Here is a 16,962-nt window from a genome sequence, read left to right on the forward strand (position 1 = left end):
CTACTCTGTTCTTTTACTTATTATCTATTCTGATGCCTAGTCACTTTACCCTACGTTCATGGACATACAGTTGAAGTCGAAAGTTTACATACACCTTAGTCAAATACATTTAAACTGTCTCGTCATTGCTGGTTATCAGGCCTACTATGGTTGTGTCATCTGCATACTTGATGATTGAGTTGGAGGTGTGTGTGATCGCGCAGCCATGGGTGAACAGGGAGTGACACTACACTTACAATCTCACACAAACACTGACACTCTCATACAAAACCCACTCATGTACACCACACACACACACACACACACACACACACACACACACACACACATCCTGCTGCTACTCTGTTCTTTTACTTATTATCTATTCTGATGCCTAGTCACTTTACCCTACGTTCATGGACATACAGTTGAAGTCGAAAGTTTACATACACCTTAGTCAAATACATTTAAACTCAGTTTTTCACAATTGCTGACATTTAATTCTAGTAAACATTCCCTGTCTTAGGTCAGTTAGGATCACCACTTTATTTTAAGAAAGTGAAATGTCAGAATAATAGTAGGGGGAATGATTTTTTCAGCTTTTATTTCTTTCATCACATTCCCAGTGGGTCAGAAGTTTACAAACACTCAATTAGTATATGGTAGCATTGCCTTTAAATTGTTTCACTTGGGTCAAACGTTTTGGGTAGCCTTCCACAAGCTTCCCACAATAAGTTGGGTGAATGTTGGCCATTCCTCCTTGCTCACATATGCTTTTTCAGTTCTGCCCACACATTTTCTATAGGATTGAGGTCAGGGCTTTGTGATGGCCACTCCAATACCTTGACTTTGTTGTCCTTAAGCCATTTTGCAGCAACTTTGGAAGTATGCTTGGGGTCATTGTCCATTTGGAAGACCCATTTGCGACCAAGCTATAACTTCCTGACTGATGTCTTGAGTTGTTGCTTCAATATATCCACATGCATTTCCTTCCTCATGACATCTATTTTGTGAATTGCACAATGAAAGTCAATATATATAAAAAATATTAAAAAAAATAAAAAAAGAGTTCTTAACAGGGCGTGTTTTTTTTTTACCCTCGCAGGTGTCGTCTCCTTCAGACATGAGCACGTCGTCAGAGTACCTCCTGCAGCAAAGCACCCCCACCACATGATGCTGCCATCCCCGTGCTTCACGGTTGGGATGGTGTTCTTCGGCTTGCAAGCCTCCCCCTTTTTCCTCCAAACATAAAGATGGTTATTATGGCCAAACAGTTCTATTTTTGTTTCATCAGACCAGAGGACATTTCTCCAAAAAGTACAATCTTTGTCCTCATGTGCAGTTGCAAACTGCAGTCTGGCTTTTTTATGGGGGTTTTGGAGCAGTGGCTTCTAACTTGCTGTGCGGCCTTTTAGTTTATGTTGATATAAGACTCGTTTAACTGTGGATATAGATATTTTGTACCTGTTTCCTCTAGCATCTTCACAAGGTCCTTTGCTGTTGTTCTGGGATTCATTTGCACTTTTCGCACCACAGTAAGTTGGAGGTCTACAATGTTTTTTCTGAGGTCTTCGCTGATTTCTTTTGATTTTCCCATGATGTCAAGCAAAGAGGCACTGAGTTTGAAGGTAGGCCTTGAAATACATCCACAGGTTCACCTCCAATTGACTCAAATGATGTCAATTAGCCTATCAGAAGCTTCTAAAGCCATGGCATAATTTTCTGGAATTTTCCAAGCTGTTTAAAGGCACAGTCAACTTAGTGTGTGCAAACTTCTGACCCACTGGAATTTTGATACAGTGAAATAATCTGTCTGTAAACAATTGTTTGGAAAAATTACTTTTATGTCATGGACAAAGTAGATGCCCTAACCAACATGCCAAAATTAGTTTGTTAACAAGAAATTTGTGGAGTGGTTGAAAAACGAGTTTTAATGACTCCAACCTAGTGTTTGTAAACTTCCAACTTCAACTGGATCTACCTCAAATGCCTTGTACCCCAGCATATTAATCTGGTAATGGTACTCACTGTATATAGTGCCATTCAAATATTGTATTCCTTGTGTTACTATTTTTATTCAATGTTTTACCTCTGCATTGTTGAGAAGGGTTCGTAAGCATTTCACGGTTGAGTCTACACCCGTTGTATTCAGCGCATGTGACAAGTAAAGTTTGATTTGATATCAGCTGCGTACGCGTCTATCCAATCATAGTAAGAAGTTTGCAACTGCAGCCCTCATTTCGGGGTGTGGCTGCATTCCTGCACATGCAGGAACGCCCCGAACTGCAGTTGCACTCTACTGAACATAGCAGCCAGAACCTCCAGACAGTGAGACAGACCTGCCCATTGCTTAGTGCCTCAGAGTTGTTTACATGAGACAATACGTTGCCAATGTCATGTTCAAATAATCATTGGCCCTAAGCCCTTCATGGAGAGGTCATGTGATAGTGTCAATCACTCAAGTCACTTTTTGGGGCAAAATTATAATTGAGACAGAGTGCATTGAGACAGAGTGCACTTGTATTCCAGCTGCAACTTGTCAATATTCCAAAACTCATTTGTGAGAATCTTATTTCCCCCGCAACCTGTTTTATAACAGGATTCCCTATGAAACAATGCCAGACAAACGCATATTCTGGTAATCGATAGTGAGAAAGTTGTAAAAAACTAAACGGCACTTAAGCTTATTGTAGCCTGGCTGTTCTAAACTCAGCAAAAAAATAAACACTGTTTCCAATGCTTGTTCAATAAAATATAAACGATTAATGAACATGCACCTATGGAACGGTCATTAAGACACTAACAGCTTACAGACGGTAGGCAATTAAGGTCACAGTTATGAAAACTTAGGACACTAAAGAGGCCTTTCTACGGACTCTGAAAAACACTAAAAGAAAGATGCCCAGGGTCCCTGCTCATCTCTGTGAATGTGCCTTCGGGATGCTACAAGGAGACATGAGAACTGCAGATGTGGACGGGGCATCTGGCCACATAAATTGCAATGTCCGTACTGTGAGACGCCTAAGACCGCGCTACAGGGAGACAGGACGGGCAGCTGATCGTTCTCGCAGTGGCAGACCACGTGTAACAAGGATGTAACACCTGCACAGGATCGGTACACCCGAACATCACATCTGCGGGACACATACAGGATGGCAACAACAACTGAGTTACACCAGGAACGCACAATCTCCACATCAGTGCTCAGACTGTCTGCAATAGGCTAAGAGAGGCTGGACTGAGGGCTTGTAGGCCTGTTGTAAGGCAGGTCCTCACCAGACATCACTGGAAACATTGTCGCCTATGGGCACAAACCCACTGTCGCTGGACTAGACAGGACTGGCAAAAAGTGCTCTTCACTGACGAGTCGCGGTTTTGTCTCACCAGGGGTGATGGTCAGATTCACGTTTATCGTCGAGTGTTATACCGAGGCCTGTACTCTGGAGGGGATCGATTTGGAGGTGGAGGGTCCGTCATGGTCTGGGGCTGTGTGTCACAACATCATCAGACTGAGCTTGTTGTCATTGCAGGCAATCTCAACGCTGTGCGTTACAGGGAAGACATCCTCCTCTCTCATGTGGTACCCTTCCTGCAGGCTCATCCTGACATGACAATGCCACCAGCCATACTGCTCGTTCTGTGCGTGATTTCCTGCAAGACAGGAATGTCAGTGTTCTGCCATGGCCAGCGAAGAGCCCAGATCTCAATCCTATTGAGCACATCTGGGACCTGTTGGATCGGAGGGCTAGGGCCATTCCCCACAGAAATGTCCGGGAACTTGCAGGTGCTTTGGTGGAAGAGTGAGGTAACTTCTCACAGCAAGAACTGGCACATCTGGTGCAGTCCATGAGGAGGAGATGCACTGCAGTACTTAATGCAGCTGGTGGCCACACCAAATACTGACTGTTACTTTTGATTTTGACCCCCCTTTGCTCAGGGACACATTGTTCCATTTCTAGTTAGTCACATGTCTGTGGAACTTGTTCAGTTTATGTCTCAGTTGTTTAATCTTAAATTCATACAAATATTTACACATGTTAAGTTTGCTGAAAATATACGCAGTTGACAGTGAGAGGACATTTCTTTTTTTGCTGCGTTTATGTGCCTGCTAGCTACTACTTGCTAGCATCATTGACAAAAAGAGTTGGAACAAAGGACTCTTTTCAATCTGCTGAAGCGTTACAGATTCCACTATATAAATGTAAAGGTAATTTCCCATTGAACCGACATATGCAGCGTTTACCGTGAATGCAGTCTCTGCCAAAGCAGAGACTGCATGCAGCCTTTTAAATTTCAATCATGCAGTAAAGCTGAACTTCATTTTTCTACTTGAGAATTACTGCATCAAACACCTTAGCTAAATGTAAAATAGCACGACTAAGACTTCCTCGGCAAAAACGTCAAAATGAATTACACATTTCTTGATTTATCTTAGCCACTTCCTTAAAATAGTGAGAATGAATCTATGTTGTTGCAACGGCGACTCAGGAGGGACAAACAACAGTACCTGCCAGGGTTCGATATGTGAACATAACACACATTGACATCAAACCACACCCCTAAGACAACTCTTGGTTTCAGTCATCACCGCTAGCATTTCTTAATGAGTAATCTTCAAAACGAGGCCAAATCAGGAAGTGCAGTTTCACTTTAAATTTCAATGGAGTTATAATGCCGATCTTCTGTGAAACCTCGGCGATATGGATTGAATATAACCCTTTGTGATACCTTATCCATAGCATTTCACACCTGAATCTAGAATTCTGTGAGCAAAGCATAACTTAATATTTTAACAGCATACAACTTGCTTATGATTACTGTAAATCATGGACTCATTCTGACCGGTATGGTGGACTGCCGTTCTCCATGAAAATTGTGCATAAATACCCATTCACAAAGTTAATTGAAAGGTCACAGAATAATATCCCTTTGCCGCCGTCGATGAATCAACCCCTGCATTGCTCAAATGTCTCTCGATAGAGCGATACTGAACTGAACCCAGACCCCCCCCACCGTGCGCTCTTTATATAACTTCCAATTTCCATCCCTGCCAGACGGATCAAATCCAGCCAGTCCTGCAGATTTCACAGCTTGCTTTGGCTGTGTGATTTCCTGTCACTATTTTGCACCGGATTGCTTTGATACAATCAAAAGCACTGAATGTAATTGGTGCAATCACCGTACACCAGATGTTGCCGTTAAACGACAATGTGAGGCACAAGGGATGTACACTACATGACCAAACGTATGTGGACATCTGCACAGGGGCATTGTCATGCTGAAACAGGAAAGGGCCTTCCCCAAACTGTTGCCACGAAGTTGGAAGCATAGAATTGTCTAGAATGTAATTATATCATGTAGCATTTAGATTTCTCGTCACTGGAACTAAGGGGCATGGAACACTGGAACATTATTCCTCCTCCACCAAACTTTACAGTAGGCACCATGCATTGAGTAAGTAGCATTCTCCTGGCATCCTCCAAACTCAAATTCGTCCGCCGGACTGCCAGATAGTGAAGCGTGATTCATCACTCCAGAGAACTGTTCCAGTCCAATGGCGGCAAGCTTTACACCACTCCAGCTAACACTTGATATTGCGCATGGTGATCTTAGGCTTGTGGTGCAGCTGCTCGACCATGGAAACCCATTTCATGAAACTCTCGATGAACAGTTCTTGTGCTGACGTTTCTTCCAGAGGCAGTTTGGAACTCGGTGAGTGTGGCAACTGAGGACAGATGATTTTTACACGCTACGCGCTTCAGCACTTGCCGGTCCTATTCTGTGAGCTTGTGTGGCCTACCACTTCACGGTGGAGCGGTTGTTGCGCCTAGACTTTTCCACTTCACAATAACAGCAGTTACAGTTGATCGGGGCAGCTCTAGCAGGATATAAATTTGACAAACTGACTTGTTGGAAAGGTGGCATCCTATGACGGTGCCATGTTGAAAGTCACTGAGCTCTTCAGTAAGGCCATTCTGCCGACAATGTTTGTCTATGGAGATTGCATGGCGGTGTGCTCGATTTTATACACCAATCAGCAATGGATGTGGCTGAAATAGCCAAATCCACTAATTTGAAGGGGTGTCCACATACTTTTGTGTATGTAGAGCGAGCCTAAAATCATTCATCGATTGTTGACTTCCTAACTGGGTCCAAATGCAGCAACTGTTCTGAGGTTTCTGTACCTGATTGATAGAGGCAAGGTGCTATCTAAAAATCAATGACTATGTGATGATGATGCAGGTAAATCTTTATTTCACACAGTAACCTACTATTGAAATGAAATCTGAGGGACTAAAATGGAAAAAGACATGGAATACAGTCTTATCTAAGGAAATCATTCAAGCAATCAGGGGGTAACACTATAAACCTCAATGGGGGAGGGGGGGGGGGGGGTAACCCATGCAGATCTACTAGGCAGTGAGCAGACAGGTATATGGTCTGGACACAAACAAGGTTAAAAAGATTCCAATTTGTTCCATCTGTTCTCACTGAATGAAGGGTAGTAAACTTATACATACAAATAGGCCTACTCATATTTTTGTAAGTTCTGTACGGCTCATCAAATAGGAGAACAGGCATCAAAAGAACATGACATCCATAGAACACTAATTTCAAAGCATAAATTAGAACTTTATTTAATTATTACAATATTACAAAAAGAGTAGCACAACTCTCACGCTTTTGCGTCTTATCTGTCGTACAGCCAGAGTGATTCGTAAAAGAAAGGCTTATTGGGCCTTCTTCCATTTCACAGCAATAGTAAAAGGAACAAAGAGGAAAAATAAGATTTAAATAACAAGAAAATCAAGTATTATAAATAGTCACAAGTGAAGCTTTGAAACTTTGATTTTTTTTGTTACAACCCAGTAACTACACATAGATTTAAAATATACTTACAAAATATTACTCCATTTCTTGTTTTCATAAAAAAAAAAGAATCTAAGGAATTGCTTTTTCTATTCAACAAAAACGGTATAAAAAAAAAATGTTTAACAGAAATTGCTGTTCCTCTGTATGTATCCTTGCAATCTTCCAATCATCATTTTTGATTTTCATTATAACCATGCTTGTTTTCAAAGGAAAGTCCAAGGACCAAATACTTAAGGCTTTTTAAGGGCTGTTTGGGAGGGAGGTGAACAGAATGTGGATGTCAGTGTCCACCCACTCTCACATACAGACACACACTAGCACATACAAAACACACGTTTACACTCAACCCACGTCAGCAGGCATCATTCTCACAGACACACACACACTACACTTTAAAGTTAGAGTAGTATAGTAGGTAAGCCAGTGTACAATAAAATAAACAATGCATTTGCTGTTTAACTCCAAGTGATCTTGCAAGTGATCAATTTGGTCTCTTCAAGCACACTTCATATCAGAATCAGTAGCAACTAGACCTAACTTAATGATAAATAAAACATTAAAAAAAACTCGGGATCAAAACTCTGCTTTTGGTTCATCGTTAGTTTCTAATATAATATTAGTAACAATTATATTTCTTCCACTCCAGTAGTAAGGTTTAGTCCTGATAACTAGCCCCCTCCCTTCACTAAACAACTGCCAAACAGAACTTTGCATCTCAACAATTCAAGTAATAGTTTTCGGGTTTACCAAAATTATAGGAAAAAATGTAACCAACATAAAATGGCACATATTTTAAAAGGTGTTTTTCCTTGTCAATTATGTGACTTTGGCCATTTCAGGATTCAGACAGAATGAACAGATTAGATTTTTTTCCCACTCCATTTAAATAAAAATGTTATTCCACAATCATGTTGCCAACCTCAATTGGCAATGGTGACAAAATGGATTGTAACAGACACCTGAATTCATTGCAGCATTTTGAGCAAGAGAGCATCGGTTGGTTGGCTCCCCCAGTCAGTCCCAACATTAAATTGCTCCCTGCAGGATCTAGATGTCAATACAGTATATATCTATACTCTGTACAAACATCAACCTGATTAGATACTTCGATGATAGACAGGAATCAACCTTGAACAGTGGGTGACCTGATTCATAAGACAGTCCTATTACACAAATAAATAAACACGTTAAAAGAAAAAGAAGCCTCTTTGTACATGTGCATATGGCAAGTCTCTCCGTCTGTACTTTGTAGTGTCCAGTGACTGACAGTTCCACACTGAACCATTCACTAATTATCTCGTCTCTGTGGTGATTTCAAGAGGAATATATATATATATATATATATGCTTTTAATTTCGATGTCACAATGAGATTCACATGTAAACATAATAAGTGAAAATTAGCCACTTGTCCAATAAAACTAGTCGGAGCGGAGAAATCCCCACTCGACCCTGCAAAAACATCAAGATCCTTATGAGAATGTGTTTTCTTTCCTCCATCAACGATCAGTGCATTTTCATCCATTGTCTGCAGGAGACATCTTTTATGCTTAAAAAGAAAAAAACTCTTAGGACAGATCTGAAGTAAAAATAACTCTGTATCCTCAGATCCAGGCACACTGACAGACAGGTAGGATGGGAAAAAAAGGTAGGGAATGACGACAATCACATACATAGGAAACGTTCCCTAGAGGGTGCCTACTGAAAGCACCCATTTACAAAATCAATTGATCACTTGCAAGATTGACTACAAAAAAAGAAAACACTGCTCTTTATTAAATATATTTGTCTTTTTTTTTAATGTCAGTGTTCATTTTTACTTAATTTTATTGTATTTCATATTTTTCCATTCTTAAGACTAAAAGAAGAAGGTTCTTGTTTTTGATAACGGCTGTATAGACAATGCCGGCCATAGCTTATCTTATCTGTACCCTGGGTGCTGGATCTGAGTGGTTCTGCCGTCCCCTGGTCCAACCTCGGGCCCCACCCTGTTCATTGGTGGCCTATGCATCTTGCCTATCAGCCCAAGATTCTGATCTCGGAAGCAGGGCGTCTGAAAGTCCCCGCCCAAGTAATCTGCTGTTTTCATCAGACTAGTCTGGCTGGAGGAGGAGGAAGAGGAGGTGGAGCCGCCGCCCCCTGGCCTGTAATGGCCTCCCCCAGGGGGCCCGCCGCAGTCTAGCGTGGTGGTGCCCCCTGAGGCCCCCCCATGGAACGGCATGGCCAGGTCCTGAGACCCAGAGCTGTCGCTGTTGGGCGTGGGCAGGATGCTGCTGTTCCACACAGCGTGTGGCTGGAAGTAGTGGCCACCATTGGTGTAGTGGGTCAGTGGACCCCCAGGCATGCCGTTGTTGTTGATGGGAGGAGAGGGGGTGGGCTTCTCTATAGGAGGCTTCAGGCTGTATGACTGGCCCCCACACAGCTCCGGGGGGTAGCCCATTCGAGAAGGGTGCTTGCAGGGGTGGCCCCCACCGTCCTGCTGCATGTGCTGTAGATAAGCCAACTGGTGTTGGTTCCAGCGCATCTGCTGCTGCTGTTGGTGATTATGTTGTTGTTGTTGATGCTGCTGCTGTTGTAAATGCCGTTGGTGTTGCTGTTGTAAATGCTGTTGGTGTTGCTGTTGTAAATGCTGTTGGTGCTGCTGTTGTAAATTATGTTGGTGTTGCTGCTGTTTGAGATCATTGTGGTAAACATGCATCCTGTTCATGGCAGCCATGTTGTTTTGGGGGTTAGCGGGGACAGCAGCCTTGTCTGCAGGACACATGATGCAGTTGGGGTGTGGGGGCAGGCCGGGGGGGCAGGCGTTGGTGTGCGGGTTGCTGTGCATGGAAACCCTGGAGCAGGCGTTGTTGAAGAGGTTGCGGCTGATGGGGCTGGGGTTGGCAATCTGGCCCTCACACATGGAGGTGGCTCCAGCCCCCTGGGCCCGGGCTTGGCAGAACTGGTTGATCTGGTGCACGATGCTGCTCAAGTCTGGCTGGCGACTCTGGTTCAGGCCAGCAGCCATGGTGAGCGGAATGGTTGAGGTAGAGACTGTAACGTTAGGCGGTGCGTCGGCATCGGGCAGCTTCCGGCCACCCTGCAGTCCAGGAGGTGGCTGCCCCTGCTGCTGAAGGTGCTGTTGCTGCTGCTGTTGGAGCAAGAGGGTGAGACCAGAAGGAGGCTGGGGATGGCCTAGTGCTTGGGGGTGGGACAGTGTCTGGGGCCGGGGCAGCCCCTGTTGCGGGTGCTGCTGTTGGGGCATGCAGGGTGGGTGTCTGAGGCCCTGCTGCTGCTGGGGGTGGGTCTGTTGTAGAGTCTGTGGGTGAGTCTGGCACGCAAGTTGAGGGTTCAGGCTCTGCTGAGACTGGGACCCGCCCTGGCCTTGGGAAGGGGGTTGGTGAAGGTTTAAAGTGCTGGCCGAGACAGCTGCTGTAAAGGGCCCCCGAGGACCAGGGGGGTTCATGAGGACCCCAGAGGGGTGCAGGCGCGACCGGCTGCCGTCAAAGTCTTTGAGGATGCCCTTGACGACAGGCACCTTGACGATGGCAAGGAGGCCGGCCTTGGCGTTGGCCTGAGAGGGGGGGTAGGGGCTGTAGCGCTGGCCTGAAGTATCCAGCCCGTTGACTGTGCGGCGCACGTGGTTCCTCTGGGGGACCTTGACACTGTTGGGGAAGATCTTGATGGTCAGGGGGTTGTTGGCAATCTTCTTAGCATAAGCATCCAATTCCGCAGGGGTTGGATACTGAGCGGATCTCATCCTCTGTGTAGTGTCCCCTGGGGTGACAGAGACAGAAAGATAGAGAGGTGGGTGGAGAGAGGGAGAGAGCACAGGGGGGAATGACAAAGGGGGGGAGAGAGAGAAATGTTAACGCAGGTAAAAAGCTAAATGTCAGGTTTCTCGTCAGAGGAGCAGATGTGTGGTAATCTGACCGGAGGTTCTAAGGTTCTCTTCTGAGAAGAACGGAACCGGACTGACTTCAACAACATTCTCACATTCCAAATCTCAGCACTTCCCCTAATATCAAAAACAGCACAGTGCTCTCAACTCATATCTCACAAGGACACAATAGAAGCTGAACCCCAAATGGCACCCTATTCTCTTTATAGTGCACTACTTTTGGTCAAAAGTATTGCAGTATATAGGGAATAATGTGACATTTTGGACGCATACAGAGAGTTTGATCTTGACTGGATTCCCCGAAGCAACCAACACATTCCAATCTCTGTTCCTATTCTGAAGTGCCGTAGTTGAGGTTTACATTCAGTCAGTAATGGGTCATTATAAATTGTAGCTAACAATAAGTGTGTGAGATGTGAATCAGAGAGTGACAAGGAAGAAAGGACTTACTCTACTGATTCCCAGACTAAACAAGGCAACAGTAAATATGTCGTCCCCCACGAATGATGCAGCCCCCCCCCCCCCCCCCCCCTGGGCCAATTGAGATATCGCGTGTGACTAACATATTTCAGTGGATTACTATAGCTCCTGCCTTGGGCCAATCAGTGTAATTTTGTAAATTCTGGATCTCGATGGTAAGACACATCATTCACCCAAGTTTCGAAAAAATCTGGTCAGAGTTGTACGAGATCTTGCATGCGACTAACGTATGAACGAATGGACGGACAAGACAGATCCACAGTCCCCTCCCCAATTTCATTGTGGGAGAAAACAAAGAGGAGTGAGGCAGAAAGGGAGAGGAGGCAGTGTTGGTCCCCTGTGTCTGCCAGGGGGATAGTTCTCCTCTGTGTCAAATAGGGAGGGAGAAGGGTAGGGAGGGAATGAGGGAGCGCAAGAGGCAGAGAGAGAGAGGCAAAGAGAGAGAAAGTGCGAGAGAGGTAGAGAAAGAGCGGAGCAGGTCCATGACAGCAGACAGTAATCACACAGCGTCTCTCTGATCTCTGGAACACCACTGAGCCCTCAGCCCTCTGACTGAGACATTTGTTACAGCTACTAAGCACCTCACTGGCTATATTTAACAATGCCCCAGTGTGTCTGAAGATGCTGTAGTTTGGAGTGTGTGTATGTTTGTGTTTGGGGGAGTGTAAGACTGATAAGGTGTGTGTTTGACATGTGCATTCAGGTGCCCGTGAGTATGTCGTGTGTGTGTTCAGCATGTGCTAAGGTGATGGCGTGTTTCTGTCACTCGGTGAGACTCATTTTCTTTCCCCAACTGTAAAAGTCAGTTATAATGTAATATGAGAGAGAGGGGCCTGCCTCCAGCCATTGTGATCTGGGTTGAGGAGAGCAGAGGTTCTGTATGCAACCTCACCAAGCCTCCCCTCCTCAGGCTGAGCCCTGGGTCTCAAACCCGGTCACCTTCCCTGCCCCAGCCAGCCAGCCTGACCTACATACATACACATGCAGTCACGTCCCAAATGACAACCTATTCCCTACATAGTGCACTACTTTTGACCAGGGCCCAAAGTGCCATTTTGGATACACCAGGCAGTCCCACAGTGATGCTTTTTTAAAACACTGTCTGAACCAAAGTGAACCCTCATCTTTTAACATCCAAGCCATACATTCTTATATTTAGTTATTCTATTCAATTACTATATCTAGTACAACATCATTCTATTAAATACGTGGGTAAAAAAAATAAAAAATAAAAAAATAAATAAAATAAAAACTCTTAGAGGGTGGCTAGATCTGTCTTTTACTGGGGACGAAATGTCTAAAATGTCAAGTAATGCTACCAGGTTCCATCGCAGACTCATCTCCTAATGTGGACGTGAATGGGTTTTAGTCTTTCCACAAGCTGTAATTCTCTCTCCATCTACCTCTCCTCTCCTCAGCCTCACAGGCAGCATGCAGTGAGTGGGCTAGGCAGAGTGGCACTAGGCAGAGAGCTGAGCTGTGAAGACTGGCACGGTGGTGTCACAATGCTAAGGGGCTAATTAATCCGCTCTCTTTTTTTAAATGCACAGGAAAAAAAGGGTGGCAATGAGATGGGCCCCATCGATGAGGATGGGGGCGTGCTCTCTCTTCTGTCTCCTGTTGTACACGATAAGCTGTTTATTTTTGTTGACGTTGAGGGAGAGGTTATTTTCTGGGCACCTCCCTCTAGTCTCGTTGCGGTCAGTAATCAGGCCTACCACTGTCGTGTCGTCAGCAAACTTGACGTTTGAGTTGGAGTTGTGCGTGGCCACACAGTAATGGGTGAACAGGGAGCACAGGAGGGGGCTGAGCACACCCCTGGAGGCTCCAGTGTTGAAGATCAGTGTGGTGGAAGTCTTGTTGCCTACCCTCACCACCTGGCGTCAGCCCGTTAGGAAATCTAGGATCTAGTTGCACAGGGAGCATTTCAGACCCAAGGCCCGAGCTTAGTGACGAGAATGGAGCGCACTACGGTGTTAAAATCTGAGTTCCTCAAAAAAAAAAAATCTGAGTTCCTCAAGTTCCTCTTGCTGGGTGGGATAGGGAGGTGTGCAGTGCAACGGCGGGTGAGCTGTTGAATTGAGACTGTTTGGAATCATCCATGTTTCCAGTTACTTTACTGTGGTTAAATGCGGAGGTTCACGCTTAAAGTTTTGCGTGAATGCTGCCATCTATCCACGGTTTCTGATTAGGGTATGTTCTAATCGTCACTGTAAGAATAACATCCTCTATGCACTTCCTGATGAACCCAGAGACAGTCAGTGTATTCGTCAATGTTATTGCCAGAGGGGCCCAGTCCGTGATCAAAATAGTCCTGTAGCATGGATTCCAAAATTAATAATTCTTGCCCGCAAAAATCACAAAAAAAACCTAACGAAATCCTGGAGGGACTGCCCAATGGAGGAACACATAGGAAAAGTATTTCACAGTCAGTAACACACACAACTGTTTTTACCAAACAATATTTAAACTGTAGGGGGGCCAAATGCTAGCTGGCTCATTCATTTCTCTCTCAAGACAAGAGTGACTTAACGAATCTCTTACTGTTTAAATTATGTGGACATAGGGAATGTAGTTGTGATCTACTTCAGATCTCCGTATCTTTCCATGTAGCCCCTTCGGTAAAGTAGCTGCGTGTATAGAGTAAAATTGTTCTGCCTGCTCCATTTGTTGTACTTCTCTATACATGCTTCCTTCTCTGTGCTGTGGAGGAATCGTGGGGCCATTTCCACTTTCCAAGCTGCTGAGGTTAACGATCGCTCTCCCAACAGCATCAGACTCAGTCTGAGAGCAGGTATCGTGTGTGTGTGTGTGTGTTCTCATCTATTTAAAGTCGCTCTTCAGTCTCTCTCCCCAATAATAAATAAAGCTGCTGCCCTGAGCCCTATACTACGAGTGTAGTTTGAGGAGTTAACTTTGGTCAACTCGGAGTTCAAACGGTACCACAGAAGTGGCTCACCTTTCAGCCAGCTACATTTGTATTTCAACGAATCCTTCAGATCTAACCTGCTCCAGGCAGGCTAACTCAGGGCTTATTACATTGAACCGGAATTAAATGTCTGAGCTGTGAGTTGAAGACCAATGAAGTCAGATTCCCTCCCTCTCAAAGATTGAGTCAACATAAACTTCATTTGCGGAAGACAACTGATTAAATATTGTATTCATCAAATGTGTTTTTGTGTGTTAAAAAATAGTAAATGGTCAAATACCTATCACATTACAGATTTAGAAATGACAAATGCATTTGAAACTTCCCGCACAGTTAAACTTTTGTATGACTTAATATAATTATTTTATTGATAGGAATGGGAAAAAAGGTACTCGTTCATTGATAAACCAAATCAAACTTTTACTTTCAGCCCCTACTGCTTTGATGTGCATTACATAGCAGTGCAGCAAGCGACAGACATTATTACAGAGTGGACCTTTTTAAAACCAAGCTTGTTCCACTGTACTCTGTCACATGCCTGCCAGAGGAGAGGAGGAACAGAACAACATGGCGGACTTTGGCACTTAGTGAGACTCCCCCTCGCTTGGCACTGTGCTCCTGGGGGTAGGCGGATTACAGTGATTCTGAAATTACAGTCTTGATGAGCCATAGATGGAGAGAGAGTGTTTTATAACACACAAACCTGCTGCAGGAACTAGCTAGAGGGAGATCTCTGTGCCTCAGGGAGAGGGAGAACAGAGGGGAGGGGGAGATCTAAATCAAGCTGGTCTGTTGGGGTATGCCCTGGGTTGGGTCTGATCAATAATGCACAGGGAACGTAATCTAAAAGCTTTCCCACACTGATCTTTGGATTCAGTCTTTTAAGATAATTAGATGTCACACTGTGCGATGTTACCAAATACAATTTTTTGATATCAACCTAGACAGATTGTACGACTTGCTTGTTCTGTAGAGACATTGTGCGATTGGCTTGTGAGGCTATGTAAGCCGACGTAGGCTACGTCAAGTGCAGCGGTGTATTAGATCTGCGCATGTGCCAGCACCAGCCAGTATGCATCTTAGAAATAGTTTTCACATACAAACTTTATATGTCCGAACTCAGAATTAAATAGGCTTCCCAAAAATAACATGGTCGCTATGGTAAAAAGTTTATTTTGATTGGCGATTGTCCATTTATCAAAATCCCATCAGGTGGCCTGATTTCAGATATGTTATGTAAACAAGATTATTAGGGAAATCATTCGTCTTGCAAAGCATGTAAACGTTTAGATCATACTATTATATTAAATCGGACTATTCAAAATCGTATTATTGTGCGCATACTCAGTGTAGGTTGTGTTCCTATTGGTCAGTCACCAGGATCGGCTCGTAACACCAGCCACACTACACGATTAAGGCTACATGTTTTTGCCAGAACTTTGTCAGAGCCTACGGCCGCACGTAGTGCTACTTAAAATCGGCAGACCTCGACCCTGTCACAATGAGAGTGCCAAGACACTCCACAATCTTTTACGGCCAAAGAATTTGCACACGACGTGAACATTATGCCTGGACTGCAAAATCGTGGCATAAGATGGCCAACATCGTACAGTCGGAGAGCTTGGATAGGAGATTTGAGAAGCTTTCTACATGGCACCAGTTCTGAGGGACCAAAAAGAAAGGAGAAAACATTAATGGGTGTCCATTGTTCAAAACAACATGCATCTGTTACTCCTGTTTGGTTGTACATTTTAGGCATTGTAACCATCATGTGATCGTAAACCATAGGAATCTCAGAAATGAATTCAATAACAGCAAATACCGAAAATATTTAGGACTATCGACTGAAGTGTGCGTGAGAGAGATATGTCACCTGGGGTTGGGAGAGAGGGGGTGGGGGTGAGGTGGTATCACACGTTGAGACAGGTGAGACTGTGCGAGAAGGGTGTGTTGCTCACAGATGGGGAGAGGATGTTCACAGCTTTCTGTAAGTATACTTTTTATTTCTCAACTCAATTTTGAGCTCAATAGCAACTATTTTACAAACAAGATATTTGATATGGCTTTGACATACAGTGCCTTGCGAAAGTATTCGGCCCCCTTGAACTTTGCGACCTTTTGCCACATTTCAGGCTTCAAACATAAAGATATAAAACTGTATTTTTTTGTGAAGAATCAACAACAAGTGGGACACAATCATGAAGTGGAACGACATTTATTGGATATTTCAAACTTTTTTAACAAATCAAAAACTGAAAAATTGGGCGTGCAAAATTATTCAGCCCCTTTACTTTCAGTGCAGCAAACTCTCTCCAGAAGTTCAGTGAGGATCTCTGAATGATCCAATGTTGACCTAAATGACTAATGATGATAAATACAATCCACCTGTGTGCAATCAAGTCTCCGTATAAATGCACCTGCACTGTGATAGTCTCAGAGGTCCGTTAAAAGCGCAGAGAGCATCATGAAGAACAAGGAACACACCAGGCAGGTCCGAGATACTGTTGTGAAGAAGTTTAAAGCCGGATTTGGATACAAAAAGATTTCCCAAGCTTTAAACATCCCAAGGAGCACTGTGCAAGCGATAATATTGAAATGGAAGGAGTATCAGACCACTGCAAATCTACCAAGACCTGGCAGTCCCTCTAAACTTTCAGCTCATACAAGGAGAAGACTGATCAGAGATGCAGCCAAGAGGCCCATGATCACTCTGGATGAACTGCAGAGATCTACAGCTGAGGTGGGAGACTCTGTCCATAGGACAACAATCAGTCGTATATTGCACAAATCTGGCCTTTATGGAAGAGTGGCAAGAAGAAAGC

General features: G+C 44.2%; 1 protein-coding gene across 10 annotated transcripts in view; it reads right to left on the reverse strand.

Moving 5' to 3' along the window:
• Positions 1-6,211: 6,211 nt before the first annotated feature.
• Positions 6,212-16,962, reverse strand: part of LOC110537500 (protein FAM222B) — a 94,399-nt gene continuing 83,648 nt past the window's right edge. For 9 of the 10 annotated variants that reach the window (XM_021623588.2, XM_021623584.2, XM_021623591.2 and 6 more), the window contains 2 exons: positions 8,783-10,607; positions 6,212-8,400 (listed from right to left, as the gene is read on the reverse strand). In XM_021623588.2, the coding sequence (XP_021479263.2) occupies positions 8,358-8,400; positions 8,783-10,607 (1,868 nt within the window). In that variant the 3' untranslated portion in view covers positions 6,212-8,357. Of the gene's footprint in view, positions 10,608-16,962 lie in introns of all 10 variants that reach the window. The other variant, XM_036937468.1, reaches the window with a different exon arrangement.

This window comes from Oncorhynchus mykiss, chromosome 12 (genome assembly GCF_013265735.2).
Source record: "Oncorhynchus mykiss isolate Arlee chromosome 12, USDA_OmykA_1.1, whole genome shotgun sequence".
In the NCBI taxonomy this organism is placed as follows: Eukaryota; Metazoa; Chordata; class Actinopteri; order Salmoniformes; family Salmonidae; genus Oncorhynchus; species Oncorhynchus mykiss.